This window comes from Zonotrichia albicollis, chromosome 11, assembly GCF_047830755.1.
Source record: "Zonotrichia albicollis isolate bZonAlb1 chromosome 11, bZonAlb1.hap1, whole genome shotgun sequence".
NCBI lineage: Eukaryota > Metazoa > Chordata > Aves > Passeriformes > Passerellidae > Zonotrichia > Zonotrichia albicollis.
In genome coordinates, this window is record NC_133829.1 from 11,775,459 (window position 1) to 11,792,425 (window position 16,967).

At 43.2% G+C, this 16,967-nt stretch overlaps 1 protein-coding gene across 3 annotated transcripts; it reads left to right on the forward strand.

The window, feature by feature from the left end:
* Window positions 1–154: 154 nt before the first annotated feature.
* Window positions 155–9,674, forward strand: LEO1 (LEO1 homolog, Paf1/RNA polymerase II complex component). 3 transcript variants are annotated; one of them, XM_074549351.1, is made up of 12 exons: window positions 155–482; window positions 1,225–1,929; window positions 2,182–2,286; window positions 2,784–2,878; window positions 3,544–3,689; window positions 4,143–4,227; window positions 4,553–4,647; window positions 4,923–5,057; window positions 5,734–5,869; window positions 6,190–6,376; window positions 6,648–6,745; window positions 9,394–9,674. In XM_074549351.1, exons 1-12 carry the CDS (start codon window positions 425–427, stop codon window positions 9,460–9,462), a joined length of 1,914 nt encoding a protein of 637 aa, XP_074405452.1. In that variant the 5' UTR covers window positions 155–424; the 3' UTR covers window positions 9,463–9,674. The 3 variants fall into 3 exon arrangements, with proteins under 3 accessions (XP_074405452.1, XP_074405450.1, XP_074405451.1); XM_074549349.1 differs by having other exon boundaries at window positions 165–482; window positions 9,390–9,674; XM_074549350.1 differs by having other exon boundaries at window positions 173–482; window positions 2,179–2,286; window positions 9,390–9,674.
* The last annotated feature ends 7,293 nt before the right edge of the window (window positions 9,675–16,967 follow it).

Sequence of the window (16,967 nt, forward strand, 5' to 3'; positions counted from 1 at the left end):
CAGAGTTTTTTGAAACCCTTGTGTTTATACGAGAGCCTTTCGTTCTCCGGCCGGGAGGGAGCAGCCGGTGCCGCTGAGGGGACGGGCGGGGCCGTGAGAGCGCGGGAGCGGCGCCGCCACAGCGGCACCTGCGGGCCCGAGCGAGCGCTGCCGGGAGCGGAGCGCAGCTGCTCTGTACTGCTCTGTGCGGGGCGCTGCAGGCACGCCGGGAGCGTGCGGAGGGGCAGCCGGGCACGGCGCGGGTCCCAGCCCGGCCCCGCGGTGCCGCTCCCCGTGCGGGCCATGTCCCCTCACGGCCGCGGGCGCGGCCCCTTTAAGAGGAGGCGCCCCCTTTGAGAGCGGCCCCAGCCGGGCTGCAGGCGGCCTGCGCAAGTGGCGCAGGTGTGACGTCACTGCGCGGCGCCGGCGGAGCCGCGCTGCCGCCATGGCCGACATGGCGGATCTGTTCGGCAGCGACGCGGACTCAGAGCCGGAGCACAAAGGTGAGGGCGGCTTCTCGCGCTCTCTCTCTCCCTCCATCCCTCCCTCCCTTACTCCGTCCGGGTGCTCCCGCCGCGGGCTGCGCCGCCCGCCCCGCCTCTGCCGCGGCCCCCGAGCGCGGGGGCAGGGATGGAGGGAGGGAGCGGCGCGGAGCCGCGGGCCGGGCTCCGGTGCCTGCAGGGAAGGTTGTTCCGCCGCAGCCGAGTTCTGAAACAGTGGAACACCTGGTTTACGTCCCTGACGTTTAAATAATTCTCGTACGCGTTCCTGTAAATTACTTTTCAAGGCAGATGTCCTTTTATTTTCCTGTTGGAAACCGCACTTACCAGCCTTGGCAGTGAGGAGTAGCTCCATTGTCATAAACCTTCCTGGGGAGATGACTTGAATTAAATACAGAGTGACAATTTTGGATTTGCAGGATAAGCCGCGTCTGTTTAGTTACTTGTTCAAGCCCTCACTATTTCAGTTGTTACCTTCGTTTGTGTAATTCTTTATTCTTTCTACAGTTTTAGAGTCTTAGATCACAGTTTGTGGTTTGAAACTTTTTGGGCCATTGATCATTTTCCATTGTGCCTTTTGGCTGTGCTTTTATTAGCAGCCATTTTATTTTACTATTCTCTCTAACTTTGTTGATCTTGTTGGCCGTTCTCTGTAGGTTCGGTTATGTGTTTGGGGTTTTTGTTAAAGCAGTGCGCACACATTCTCGGAGAGGCATCCTGACTGCTGGTGGTGTTTGTTTTGCAGACTCCGATTCCGGCTCGGATTCCGATTCGGAGCAGGAGAACGCCGGCTCTGGGAGCAACGCCTCCGGCAGCGACAGCGACCAGGACGACGACAGGGAGGCGGTAAAACCCAGCAACAAGGAGCTGTTCGGGGATGACAGCGAGGACGAAGGGGCATCCCACCACTCGGGGAGTGACAACCACTCCGAGAGATCCTACAACCGCTCCGAGGGCTCGGGGCACGAGGACAACGAGCAGTCGGATGGGGAGCAGCACAGCACGTCCGAGGCCGCGCACGACGACGACGAGCACGGCTCCGAGGAGGGCAGCCATCGCTCCGAGGGAGACGGCTCCGAGAAAGCACACTCCGAGGATGAGAAGTGGGGCAAGGAGGACAAAAGCGATCAGTCGGATGATGAGGAGAGGCAGCAGAACTCTGACGATGAGGAGAGACAGCAGAACTCTGATGATGAGGAGAAGGTGCAGAACTCGGATGAAGATGAAAGGCCACAGGTGTCTGACGATGAGGAAAGACTGCAGAACTCAGATGAAGAGAAAATGCAGAACTCTGATGATGAGGAAAGGCCACAGGCCTCTGATGAGGAGAAGATGCAGAACTCTGACGATGATGAAAGGGCCCAGCGGTCTGAGGAGGAGAAAATCCAGAACTCTGATGATGAGGAAAGGGCCCAGCACTCCGATGAGGAGGAGCAAGAGCACAAATCTGGTAGGAATGAATACAGAAATAATGATTTGTTGCTGTTTTGCTCTCTCTTTATTTATATCTCTCTTTTTCTTCACATTGGCCTGAAAAGATTGAAGCTTCAATGTAAGGGCATTGGTTTCATAGTTTTTAACTATAGTCATCTTTGCGATTTTTTTTTGATGCAGCACTTTCAGAGCCTATTAATAGAGAGGAATTTTTAAATTTGTGGACCAAAATTTTTAATTTGCTGAGAATAATTCTGCTCCTTAGTAGAGTCTGCAAGGGGCAGCGACAGCGAGGATGAAGTTCTGCGAATGAAGAGGAAGAAACCAATTGCATCAGATTCAGAAGCAGAGAGTGACACAGAAGGGCAGAAAGGTAAATGCTGGGGAGGTTTGTGGGGTTTTGGGTCCTTTCATCCTCCTCTTGAGCCTGCCATTCATCAGCCACAGGCCTTGATAGAATTGGTAGCGTTTGCTGTATGGTGCCATGGAAATAACCAAACAGACAGCAGGAATTCTGTGTGGGATGCACATGCTGATCCTCTCCACATAGCTTTGTCAAGTTTTCTCTTCTGCAAATATTCTTTCATCCATTGTTACTGAAAGATATGAAAAATGGTTCCTGTAATCAGAGCAGCCCAGAGAACCTGTACTATGATTTGTGGTGGTTTAGCTGGCTGAGAAAGAGGTGTTTATTTTCTGTGAAGTAAAACCTCCAAAATGCATAATGAAATTTCTTTACTTCTGTTCAGTTACTTATACTCTTCTGTTGCCATTTTTCAACTTGATTTCCTTATTTTATAAATAAGTCTTGCATTAGGGCTGTGTGTGCATATATACGTGTGGTTTAAAATTGTAATTTTTCTGCTGAAGAGCATGCAGATGTCATGGACCTGTTTGGAGGTGCCGATGACATTTCCTCAGGGAGTGATGGAGAAGACAAGCCACCAACCCCAGGACAGCCCATTGTGAGTGGACTTGATTTTATTTAATTACCATGCCATGGCACTCTGAAATGCAGAACACCAATTGAATTGGGTCATATTCTAGGGAAAAAAAAAGAGTAGTGACGTTTAATAACATTTCAGATAATTTTGTCCCAGCTGGAAGAATTATTAAAATTTTATACATAACAATATCAGATTTAATCTGCTTTCCCCCATCCCTGCTCCACTTTTTGAACTTCAAAAAAATATAAAGAATAGTTTGATTGCTACCAAATAAAATATAAAGCCATAGCTGTCTTTGGTACCTTATTGCAGGTATTTGAGAAATACTTTTGTTTTTATGATAACTTTTCATCTTTTATTGATAATAGATAAAAATACCTTCTTTAATTTGGTAGAAAATGTCCCCCAGTCTCCAGTGCTCAGCCAACTCTGTTGGCTCCTTTGCTGTTTTTTATTGTCTTTGGTCTCTTGAGTTTGCACTGGTGCTTGAAGTCACTTTAAGTGCCACATGACAATGCTGAGTTGAATTCCTTTCAATGAAAATGCCTGAATTCTTTTATCCAAATCTTCCTGACCTCTCTGTGCCTATGAATGACTTTTCTTTAAGCAAAATGTAATTATTAGAGCAGCAGTAGCCAGATAGATTTTTTTCACTTATGCTACTGTTCTTTTTTTTTCACTAGGATGAGAATGGGCTGAGTCAAGAGCAGCAGGAAGAAGAGCCTATTCCAGAGACCAGAATAGAAGTAGAAATACCAAAAGTGAACACAGACTTGGGTAATGATTTGTATTTTGTGAAGCTGCCCAACTTCCTCAGTGTGGAGCCCAGGTAATTGCACATTACATACAGGGTTGATAAAGTCTTCTAGTGTTTTTGTTTAGGATGTGTTTACCCTATTTAAAGTTGTTGACATTAAGATGCAATTTTTGGTTGTAATTAGTTCATATTAATGGCTGTTGTTTTCTAATTAGGTAATTTTATTATGAAGGTAGGTTTCAGCTTGGTTGAATAACTTATTGTCTGCAAAAACCAGACAAAAATGTGGTTTAATTGAAAGCACATGCTATCAGTTGAACTGTAAGCATAAGTTTAGGCTCTCAGAGATGTGAAAGGTGAATGCACTGACCCTTGTGCATTTTCCAGTGATTAAAAACATCATTTGGAATTTCAGAATAAGGCCTTTTTTGTTCCTGTATGTTAAAGGTACTATTTATGAAGAGGCTGGTTACTTGGATTAATTTTCTTAGAAGAATAAAGAATGTGTTGTAAAATTTGTTGCAGACCTTTTGATCCCCAGTATTATGAAGATGAATTTGAAGATGAGGAGATGCTTGATGAGGAAGGTAGAACTAGGTTAAAACTCAAGGTATAGTATTAATTTTCCTTTCTCTTTTACACTCACCTAGGCACTTTCCTTCATAGTCTATTTCACATCTTTTGGAGTGATGTTTTGAGTTTTCAGATTATGAAAGTGTAGGCACTGAGGAAAGTTGATCTGTTTTAGTCATAAATTTTTTAAAAGCCTGATAGCTGCATTTCACCTATAAAAGCAATACTTTTCACCTTTATTTCTTTTCTTTGTGCCACAAATTATCAAGCCTTTCTAACTGCAATTCTTGACCTATATAGAGTGTATTTTACTACAGTAATCCTTAACAGCTAGAAAAACTGTTTTGTTTTTTCCCCTACAGGTAGAAAACACAATACGATGGCGGATGCGACGAGATGAGGAAGGAAATGAGATCAGAGAAAGTAATGCAAGGATAGTTAAATGGTCAGATGGAAGGTTAGTTTGCACCCTTTGTTACTGAAGTAATGCAGTTATTCTTGCACTGACATGCAAAATTGGAAGGTCAGCAAACTCTGACATCAGTTCTGCACAGTACAAATTATTTTAGTCTCAGTGCTTTGAAAGGTTTATGCTCTGCATAGTTTAGATTGAAATATAATTATTGGCTAGATATAAAAAGGAAGCATGAATGCTTTCTCCATTTAGAAATGAGGCAGAAAAACAGACTGCAGTGGCTTTATCAAGTAACTGATGTGGGAATCTCTTTTAAGCATGTCCCTCCACTTGGGCAATGAGGTCTTTGACGTGTACAAGGCGCCGCTACAAGGAGACCACAATCATTTGTTCATCAGACAAGGGACAGGCCTGCAGGGGCAGGCTGTGTTCAAGACCAAGTTAACCTTCAGGTAAACTGCTGTTCCATATCAAATGTTGATACTGTTTTTGCAATTAAGTGTTGTTACTAGTGTATAAAGATTAGATATACCAGTTTGTAAAGCTTCAGAGTTTCACTGGTTAGTAAGAATGTGCTATTTTCTAAACTCACTTTTTCAGTAAGATTTATCCTACATTAGGTGTCTAAGTTGGGAATGTTAATGTGCCATTTCATGCATTATGTAGGCTACATATAGGTTTTTTGTATACATGTATTAATTTGCAGTTTTACATGCAAGTCCTCATTTGAGTCAGAAAATTATTACTATTCCCTGAAATTATTCTTTTGTCTGAGGTACACTTGCTATCAAGATGGCAACTGCTTCTTGAGATATTGATGTGAACTCTGAGGAGGATGTATCTTTAGGTTGATAAGGGTCAAAGGTTGTAGGATTCTAGCATCATTAAGGGTAAAAAAGGCCTTAGAGATCTTTGAGTCCAACTATTAATGGCTGGACTGGTGATTTTTCTGAGAGACTTGCTGTCTCCAGTAGCTGTTACAGTGCACATAAATACTTTTTAAAAAGGGTTGATGCTTTTACTTTTGTACAGATGAATCTCTGAATTCTAAAGTGCTGGTCCTACCATTGTCTTGAAAATGGATATATTCCTTAAAGAAGTTTTTAACCCCTAGCAATTTTTTACCAGGCCACACTCTACAGACAGTGCCACTCACAGGAAGATGACTCTGTCTCTGGCAGACAGATGTTCAAAGACCCAGAAAATTCGTATTTTGCCAATGGCAGGCCGTGATCCAGAGTCTCAGCGCACAGAAATGATCAAGGTATTGTGGCATGGTGATCTGCTGGTTTAATCTTAATTAACACAACTGTAATAGAGGTGTGAATTTTGAATATTTTTGAATGTTTTATGATTCATGAAAAACAGTAATGTTTTGGTGTTTTAAGCAAGAATTCCAAGCCATGGGTGTGGCTTGCTGAAGCTGTCAGATGACAAAACAAGGAGAATATTTGCAGCCTTTGCACTGCTGTGTAAAAAGCTACAGTAGGATAGGAGAATAATGATGCTACAGTAGAATACAAGGTGCTCTTGAGGTGGTTTGGGTTTTTTATCCCTGAGTTCATTGCTTGTGTGCTTGGGCAGAAAGAAGAGGAGAGGCTGAGGGCATCCATCCGCAGGGAGTCGCAGCAGCGGCGCATGCGGGAGAAGCAGCACCAGCGGGGGCTGAGCGCCAGCTACCTGGAGCCCGACCGCTACGACGAGGAGGACGAGGGGGATGATGCAATCAGTCTGGCAGCTATCAAAAACAGATACAAGGGTGGCATCAGAGGTAATCATAAACCTTAACAGCATGTCATTAAGGCCTGTGTGATCCAGACAGGGTAATTGCACAGGAGAGCCCTGGTGAGATAGGATTTTACAAGTTCGTTCGATATGTGAAAAGACGTTAATTCAGTTTGTATAAGTTTATTTTGTTTACTCTGGACTTAGCTTCAGCAAACATTTTGTGACACTAAATATAAGACATTTTTAATATTCTCTCTTCCACACCAGTTTCAGATAAACATGTTTGGCTTTTTATTTTTTTCTGGAATGTGCAGAGGAACGTGCTAGAATCTACTCTTCTGACAGTGACGAAGGCTCAGATGAAGATAAAACCCAAAGACTACTCAAGGCTAAGAAACTTAATAGTGATGAGGTAAGAGAAGGACTTTGTTCTTAAGCTGCTCATTTTTAATGAGAAACATTTCCTTCACTAAATCTAGTGTTTAAACTTGGGACTTCTGTTGTTTCATTTACGCCATGATGAATGATTTATTTGACTTGGCATGCTTTCCATGGTAATTAGTCACCAATTTCTTATGCACTGCATTAGTTCACAGACCTGAGTGATTCCCAAAGGAGGACACTATTGTTATTGCTGATTTAAAGATGGAAAAATTTATGCAGTTATGTAAAATGAATATACCAAAATTATTCAAGGAGTAATATTGGAATCCTAGTGCAGTGTTACCTAAGTTACATGGTCCTCTCCTGTTTATTATGGAAATAGTGGAAGCATTTTCACATAATATTTCTGCTCTTTTCAAATAGAAGAGTTAAAAAAAACTGAGTTAAAAAGACCTCTTGTCTATTGCTAAACATACATTTTCCATCACCCCAGGATTGTCTGAAATATTGGGCCCTGATCATATTAGCTGTTAGCTATAGCAGTAGTGCAAAAATGGTGATTTATTGGTTTGTAATTTATGACTGCTGGGTCTTTATTAAATGAGTTTTTGTGAACATTGCATTTGAGGTTTAGTTCAAGTCTGTCACCGCTGATACAGCCCTGCAGTGTTACACAAGGAGTAAGCTGCTCTCATTTTCATTTCTGTACTGTGTTTCCTGTAAAGTCCCTGGGAGGCCTCACTCCCCAGCCCCTGGGTGTTTTCTGTGTGCTGAATGCAGGTTCTGGGTGCTCTTACGGAGCCAGCTGAGTTACTTGCACTAACTGGCATTGTCATGTCAAGTGGAATTAGTAAAAATTAGTTTAGTCTTCTAAAGACATAGACTCCTGGCTTTTTATTATACATCAGAAAAATGTAATATATCAGAGAGTATAACAGCCATAGTGAGCCATGTAGACAAAAGTGTAATTTTGTGAACCCCGTGAGCATTTGTTAGTAGAAATTGAATTGTTTATTTTTAAGGCTCTTACTAGATGTGTTAGTTCATGATACAGCAATGTGAGGACTTGTCAGTTCCCTTCTCTCAGAAGAAAAGGTCTAATCAGCAGCATTTCTCTGCAGCTTGAGGAGCTGCAGCCTCCATTTTAGAGTGGCTGGAAGGTGATGCTGCTCTGGGGCCTCGGAGTGGAGCTGCAGAGCCACAGAAAGCCCGGCGGTGCTCCGGTTCCTGTGCTCAGTGCCCGCAGGGGGAGCGTGTGCGCTGCCCGCCCACACACGGGCAGCTCTGGCTTCCTCGTACCCTCCCTTGCTTCCACCTGCTGCCAGTCAGCAGCACAGCACAAATCTCGGTGCTGATAGCAATTTGTTACCATTACTGCAAGTGTCAGTCTGTTATTAATAATGTACTTTATCACCACACAGCAAGTAGTTTCACTGTTGCTGCAGTTAATGGGGATATTCTGCTGCACAGGAAGATGACTCACTGAACAATAGCCCAGCTAGGTTACAAGGGAATGTTTGTTCTGAGGAAGAAGTTATCATTGAGATTCCCACCGCTGTTAATTTCTGTTTTCCCTGCTTAAAATTCCTTTGTAACTGCGATTCTCCCGGTACTGAACACATTCATATAGAATCAAATACTCTGGATAAATAATTGATCCTTGGAGTTCTGAAACACTATAGTTCTAGAACTCAATCTTTCCTCCTTAAAATCCAAGCAAGTTGCTTAAAAAAAAAAACAAATGAAAAACCAAACCCACACTTCCAAAACCAACAAATGGAAAAAGGGATTAGGTTACTTAGGCCTGAGAGTATTTTTAAAGATACACTTCTTTTTCAACAATAGTTTAGTTACCACTCGTTCCTCATGTCACTTTGGATGAACAATTTGTGATTTAAAATGTTGTTTGGAAGGATGATTCAAACTGAACTGGTGGAAATGTACATGGAGCAAAAATCAACCTTTTGGCTCCATGACCTAAAAACTGAAGATCAGCCCTATAAAATTCTTTATGGTATTTCTTGTAAGCAGGTAATTAACTCAGTAATTTGAGTTCCTTTGACCAGCTCTTTGCAGCCTCATAAACTATAAACTGTTACATTTCTTGGACTGTTGATTCTGAGTGCCAGTGACTCCTCCTGATTTTTTTTCTTTATGCCAGAGAGCAGTTAGTTTAGTTTTGTCTTTCTGATGAGCAAAATGCCTGCCCACTTCCTGAATTCCTTCTTTGCTTCAGTAGCTCTGATTCAGATCATATAGGTATAAATAGTTTTCAGCAAAGCTGCAGGGGCTGCCTGAAGGGAATGTGTCTGTGTGCTGGAGAATCACTGCTCATGAGAGCTGCTGGGAGTGCCCTCACATGCTGTAAATGCAGAGAATGCAGAGAGAGGCTCTGTGCATGCCCTGCTCAGGCAGAGCAGGTGTGGATGCAGGGCCAGCAGGGGATGGACCCTCCTGGTCTGGGGTGTGACACTGGGAGCAGCCGTGCAGTGCTGAGGGTGAGGACTGGCACAGAACCAGCCCTGCTTCATGTAGCACAGAATGGAAAAACTAGAGCTAGTAATTCTGCTTTTCTTACAAGAAAGACTTTGAGGTCTTTTTGTTGTTGTTCTGTGTTTTTCCTACTTTAGCTGGAAATATGGTGGTTTATTTTTGTCCTTTTTTGCCTTTAGGAAGGTGAACCTTCTGGAAAGAGAAAAGCAGATGATGATGACAAAGCAAGTAAGAAGCCTAAGAAATATGTGATCAGTGATGAAGAGGAGGAGGATGATGATTAATATTAAGGAAGCGCAGCAGTTGATTTTTTTTGTTGTTGTTTTTTCTATATATATGTTTATATATATTGTACAGTTCTGTTAGAGCACAGATGTAAGTAACCATAAGGGGCTTATTTTGATAAAGGAAAATCCCTAAGTCTGTGTTTCTGGTGTGAATAAAGTTTTTTTGACTTCCTTTGACTCTTTGAGAGTTTTGTCTCATTGCAGCAAATGTTGCACCAGGGATCATCACAGTGCTGATTTTAATCTTGCACAGTGCATTTGAGTTTTGAAAACTGTAGTAGCTGGTTACCAAGTAAATTGGTCATTAACTTAGTGAGTTCATTAGGAGAAGCCATGCTAATCTCTGTGGAATGCTTCAATGAGAAGTTTGCCCAACAAGGGTATGATGATAGAGCTTGCTAAGAGCACTCAGTGGTACAGTACAACTCTGTTTCTTCCCTAGATATTCCTTATTTCCTGTTTACTGGACAGTACATTGCTATGCTGGTATAATTTGCTGACTGAAAATATTTCTTGCCATGTTTGAGTAAATAATTTTAACTGCATGGACTTCACAGTTTACTGATCACATAAGGCATTTATTTTTCATGCATTGTAGTTCAGAATGAATATCTGCATCTTGCCAGAGCAGTAATAATAACAACAATAATAATAGTCATGTGCTAGTGATGTAAATGTCAGAGTAAAAGCACTTGTTTCAACAAAATTGACATTTCTGCCAGCAGAGCTGGAAGTCTCCTTTAAAAGGTGAAATGAACCACAATGCAAAAAATGCAACATGACAATTGTGTCTCAGAATCCCATGTCATTCTTATGGTGCCATTTCCTCTTGTTCTGGTAAGTTTTATAAATGGTTTTGTTCAGCTGGGACGTCACTGGAGAAGAATGTTCTAGACAGAACCATTGCTGTGTTTACACTTTGTTTAAACACCTTATTTGACAATGTAATACCAGCTGTAAAACAGTAGAAGAAATAGCTGAACCTTTCCACTCTTTCTTTCAGAGATGAAACGCCACGTGCAGTTTTTCTCACTGATGAGAGAGCATTTATGTGTTATCTGTGCTGCTCTTTTGGCTGATTTCTCACATAGTCCTGCAAGCCTGAATGTGATTTGAAGTTGAGAAAGCAGAAGTAGCTGAACTCCCCTACAAATAAGTAGGGGAGTGGTGCTGTGCAAAGTTTACGATGTGGATTTGTGTTACATAAGCTGAAATAAAATAGCTGGTAGTTATTGAAGAGGGACTGGTCCCCATCTCTCCTGCCAAACTGAATTTGGCTTTTTTTCTAAATCAGAAGGGAGAAAGTTCCTCAGTGAGCGTTCTGTTTGTGACATTCCCTGGCTCTTTGAGCTTCCAACCTGGGCATCTTGCTTTTCTCACCTTTAGCTAGGATAGTTGTTTTCCACAGTGCTCTGCCTCCATTCCTGTCTGGAAGGCGCAGGAGTGTTCTGGCTGCAGAGCACAGAGCTGTGCGTGTGTTAGTGTATTCTGCTGAGCAGCTGTCTGCAGTGCAGACTGCGAGTAAGAGAAGGTGAAAATTTTCATCTTGGAAGTCTGAGTGCCTGAGAAACTATTTCTTGTCCTTTTTTATACTTAAATACTTATCTGAGAGTTTCTGTGCCCCTTTAATGTGCAGATAAAGTCCCCAGCTGCTGGAATTTTGACCCTGTAATCCTCTTAGTTTAGACCTCTGCTGGGAGAGTGGTTCCTTACATGAGGTTACCTGGGCTCCACTGGTAACCTCCTCAGGAAGAAGCCAGCTGTTTAGGAAGGGACTCATTCTATATGGATGTGAAATGCTGTAGTTTCACATAAAAGCCTCCCAGATACCTCTAAACCAACAAATTTGGCATATGGAAATACAGCATCATTTCACTGGTAATGTGTTTACTTTTATAACAGTTTAATGGAAATGTTGGCTATTTTTATTTTCACTACACTCCTAAGAGTGAAAATGTTTTAATCACTTTCGTAAGTTTGATGCTGACTAAGCCTTTACTAAGTAAGTGGTCCACTTTAGCTTCCAAAAATGAGGCTTTTTGTGGATTACAAAGATGAAAAGAAGTCATTTTTTACACTGTCGTCTTTTGTAAATTGCTCTTTTAAAGTCTTATTTAAATGTGGACTTGAAGAAAGTGTTTTCTCAGCTTAAATTGGTTTAACAATCATCTTGTAATTAAAGTCACTTGAATGAACTTAGCCTTATCCCCAGTGTTATTTCAGTTGTGGGTCTAATGTATGGTTTCATTTAACTCGAAGACAGCTTTTGCTCTCCCTTTTCCCAGCCTCTCAGTCTGCCTGGTGATGGAATGAAGTTCATAAAGCCTGTTTTAGTGTCTGGTGAGTACTTGTGGTGGCTGGGTGAAAGATTCAGGTGTGCTGCAGCGTGTCCAGAGAGCTCAGCCCTGACCTCGCCCTGCCTGAGTGGGCACTGCTGTGAAAGCAAAATATCCCTGCAAGGTAGGAGGGGGGCAGACTCCCTGAGGAAATGAGTTTTCTCCTTCCTAAGTAGGATGTGCAAATGAAGCTTTCTTGGGAAGAAAGGCAAGTATCTCCAGTGGAAAGTACAGAATTTATTACTGGATGTTCTGTAAAGTTATCAGCACAAAATGCTCTTTATTTCAGCACTCAGTGCAGTGTGCAGTTACAGGCTGTGCCTGCTCTGTGTCATTTCAGGTCTGCACTGAAACCTTTCCAGAAATTTGCCAAGCAAGCCAGGAAGCAGCAGCACAGCTGCACAGGGCAGGTTTGAAAAGGGCCTGGCAGAGCCCAGGGCTGTCACAGGGAGCAAGCCCTGGCACTGGGATGTCCTGGGAGTTTGTGCAGCCTTCAGGTCAGGGAAGAGCAGCCCATAGGCATTGCTACCCACTGACCCAAAGTATTCCATCATGGAATTACATCTTCAAATAAACCCAAGGGCACTTCCTCCTCTTGCAGTCATGGGTAGAGGGAATATATAAGGAATATGTTGACTTTTATCTTGATAGGCAGCTAATTTGATCTGGCTGCCCTTGCTGTAGATATGCTGGGTAGGATGTTGCTGTGAATAAAAGTGGTGGCTGGGTATTAAAATAGCCACATCTAATTTTAAATATCCTTAATTCCAGTAGGATGAAAAATAGATGGGGCAGGGGAATGAATATTCAAAGATATCAGGTGTTGTCCTGCAGTGACCGAATAAGCTCCAGAGTTTTCTGCAGCTCTAACTACCGTGTTCTTATCACAGAGGTAACATCTGTGCATCTGTTTAGGTCATTTATGGTGCTTGTCTGGTTGATAATTAGGTTTGTGTCTGCTGTGACTGGTTAGGTAATGTTTTCCCAGGATCTCCCCTTGCAAATGGCTGGGTTTGTTTTAGGATGAGTGCTGTAGGGAGCTCCTTCAGCAGGGCTCCTCCTTGCCTCAGCTCACATCGGGTGCTGCAATCAGCTCAGCCCTCTGCACTGTGCTCTCCCATCTCCTCAGGGCCTGCAGTTTTCTGGAAGCAGTGGGTTCACAGCTGCCCTCGGTGGAGGCTTTTCTGTTGTGAGCTGTGACTGATGTGCTGTTTTCACAGCAGTGTCAGGACACGAGGAATTAAGAGCAAAGCCTTGGAAGTTTCACACCTGAGCCCTTGTTGAGACCCTTGTTGGTACTGAGCTCTGGGAAGCTCCTCAGAACAGGTCCTTACTTCAGAAGGCTGATTTATTATTTTATGATATATAAAATATTAAAAGAAAATGATATATTAAAACTATACTAAAAGAATAGAAGAAATTATTTCATCTGAAAGCTAGAAAAGAAAGAAAAAGAATGATAAAATCTTGTGGCTGCTCACAGCCTCGACACAGGTGGCTGTCACTGGTCATCAAGTAAAAACAATTTCACATGCTGGGTAAACAGTTCTCTAAATCACATTCTAAAGCAGCAAAACATGGAGAAACTGAAGCTTTTCAGCTTCTCAGAAGAAAAAATCCTAACAAAACGATTTTTCATAAAATATGTCCGTGACATGTGAGTGAGTCAAAATTCATCCCCTCATAAGGAGGGATTGGTTTTTATGAATACCATTCCCAGGTTTTTCATATATATCTATATCTATCTATCTATCTATCTATCTATCTATCTATCTATCTATATCTTAATACGTATTATATATACATATATATATATATATGGAATGTGTATTTTCCACATCTCACGTCTCTCATGGTCAAAACTTCCTTTAAATCTACAGATGAAAATACATACTGGACATGACTGCAAAGTGACCACATTTAAACTGAGAACATTTCACTAATCTGTGGATATGTTACCCTTTTGCAAATCCTGTTTGATCTCTCAGAAATAAATAGGATTATTCTGGCTCTCAGACTTTCTCAAACACTGAACTTGAGTAGCTGCTGGCATACAGCAGGCAGCACCACATATGTGGTGTTCTGTTGAAGATTTAGTCCTGCCACAGCACAAATTTCTAGATACTGGGAAAATAAATTTCTGAATGCTGCACTGCCAGTTTGAAGACTTGAGTCACTTTGTAATTTGGCCCTTTGCTGGACATCAGGGCTGCTGTTTTCCTGTTATTTACTGCCTCTGCTCCTGGTTTTTCTTGGGACAGCTTTCCCTTCACTTAGCCAGCAAAATTTTTGAGTAAGCTGGATTATCTGAGATTTTTCAAGCCATTTAAATGTCCTTAATACATGTGCAATGACATTTATTAGGGGCATTGTGGATTTCTATGATGGGAATTACATAAATGTGCAAAGCATTGTGACTGCAGAGTGTTCTTACAAACACACCTCTGCACAGGTCCCACACTGTGTGGAGCAGCATTTTTAAGCCTGATTTCTGGTCTGAGGTTACTTGCCAGGGATCCAGACTTGCTGGAAGGCTGGGAAGAGGCTTCTGCTGGAAAAGCAGATGAGCTCCTGCTCATCTGTTAAGAATTGAGGCTGTGGGTTGGCAAAGGCTGGGAGTGCTGACCTGGATGTTTGGGACAGTTCACAGTTTGGGTACAGCCCTGGGTATGACAGCACTTTACATCTGACACACACCTTCCTGCACAAAATACAATTCCCAGAGAAGCTGGAAGGAACCTTGTTTAGAGAAAGAAATTATTTTGAGTGTCATGGGCTCCTTTTGAGCCTCTCTTCACCTCTGTTTTTTTTTTCCCTTCCTGCCTTCCTTTCACAATTTATTAAATCTCTTCAGGCTTCCCTGGGCCAGACAGGTTTCAGCTGTTACACAACATCATCCGAGGTGTGCTGGCAGATCAGCGCTGTTGCCAGGGGTCTGGGAATGACATCTCCAGCTTTTTGACACAGTTTAGTGTCACACTTGAGTGACACTTTGTGTATTGCATGCTGGTGTATTGCATGCTGTGGGGCTGAACTCTGAGCAAACTTTCATTTTCCCCAGCAGACTGTTACTATAAGATTTTAAGAGTATATTGCCTTTCCAGAGTTATTAGAGATTTTAGGTAGATTGGCTCTTCAAAAGACTTTGATCTTGAGCAAGTCCAGCTTTTAGCTTCTTCTTACACCACGTCATTTCCAAAACCTGAAAAGCTTTAAGATTAAAGGAAACCTGAAATTAAATAGATGGGGAAAGCCTTGTTTTGGAAGCAGGGAGGGGGCAGAACTCCCTGTGCAGGTGTTTGATCTCACAGAGGGGCTCTGCTGCGTGAAGGGTTGGTTTTCTGGGTCTGAATGAGTGTGCAGCTGCCTTGTGCAGGACCCAGGGCCAGAGCCTGCAGAGGTGGCTGCAGACAAGGCTCACACAGGCAGAATGTTATTTCTTGCACTTCAGAAAATGTGGCAATTAATGAAGAGTGGGCTGACAAATTTTAAAAAAACAACAAAACCCAGGCATGCCCTGGCTTTCTCTAAATACCTAATTACCCAGAAGTACACAAGTTGTCTGCCAGAAGGATGTGTTTTTCAAGTCGTTATTCCAGATGGTTCTTTCCAAGCCATATAAATATATGTGGTTTAAAACTGGCAATAAGGAAGGCTATAAAATAAACTGAAAATTTGCATTAAAGGAAAAAAAAAAAGGAAAAAGAGGAATACATACTAATGCAATTTAGGCTGACAAAAAAAGACTGTGTTCAGCAAGGAAGGTGTGAGGTCTGTGCCTGTGCCCGCAGCCCTGAGCTCGGGCAGGGAGTGTGCAGCCCCAAGCAGCTCCAGCAGTGCCTGCCTCCATCACCCACAGCTCCATCCTCCGCCCAGGCTGTGCTCACCTGAGCTGCTGATCCTGCAGCCAGGGCTGCGCTCCTGCTCTGGAGTGTCTGGCTGCTGCCTGAGCTTTCTCAGGCTGGGTGTGATTCTGTTCTGCTCCTTTACGGGAAGGGTCCTGGGAGCTGTGAGCAGTGCTGGGGTTTGCCTTTGGGGCCATGGTGTGGCGTGGCAGGGCCTTACAAACCCTGTAAAGGTTTAGAAAGCAGGAAAATGCTTGCTGAGATGTACAGAGCAGCAAATCTCTAGAGCCAGAACTCTGCAGTACAGAGTGCCCTGGCCATTGGGTTGCTTGGCACAAAACACCAGTGGGTTTAAGTTCATAGAAAAATAGGTTTGCACATGACCTCTGTCCTCTGAGACAGGGTAAACTCAAGTGAGCTTTTCTGACAGATTTTAACCTGTGATTTCACAGTGCTGATTGTGCTGTTTAGCTGTCTCCTGTGCCCCAGAGTTTTTTTGAGCTCACCTTTTGCTATGGCTTCAGTCTGGACATTTTCTATGTTTTGTAAACAAGGCAGGGCTGCAATTTACACAGCTGCTTTTTGAGCATTTCCTAAATGTGGTGGCATCTCTGTCATTCAGTTGTGGACCACCAAGCACTTGTCATCTCCCATTTGCTCAGAGCCCTGGGTTATTCCTGCTTCTGGAAAAATAAAGGTGCCTTTAGGCCTTACAAGGGGAAGTTCTGCTGTCTGTCTGTATGTGGGGAGTCTGTTTTGTGAAGATGAAGGAAGGCTGCACATTGCATGAGGTCATTTGGAGGTGGGAGATGAAATATCCTTGTGCTTTAGTGTGACCTTGATAATGCACTGGCAGAGCTTTGATGTGCAAAGCTGAGATTGCTGCTTTGGGCCAGCTGTAACCAGTTCATGTTGCTGTTTGTCAGTTTGAGGGTTTCAGAAGGGAACAGGCCAGATTAGGAGAGAGCAGCACAGAAAACTCTTGTCACTGGGCAGCTTTCTGGTTCTTGTGACTGGTTTCCATAGCAGGGAATAGGCAGCTTTGGTTAAACCTGTTACGTGTGACTCTGTTGTGCTCCAGAAGGATTCCTGCAGCACTGAGCAGTGTCAAACCTCCTGTGCCAGAGGGAGTGGGTGTTGTGCCAGGCTGTTTGTGCCCAGAGGAGCTGCTCTGGCAGTGAAGGGCAGCTGGCAGCTCTCCTGCCTCGTCATGTGTGCTGGCAGCAGCTCCTGGGCTGATGCACCTCCCCAAAACACCCTGCTGGGCCAGGCTGGGCCCCATGCACCCC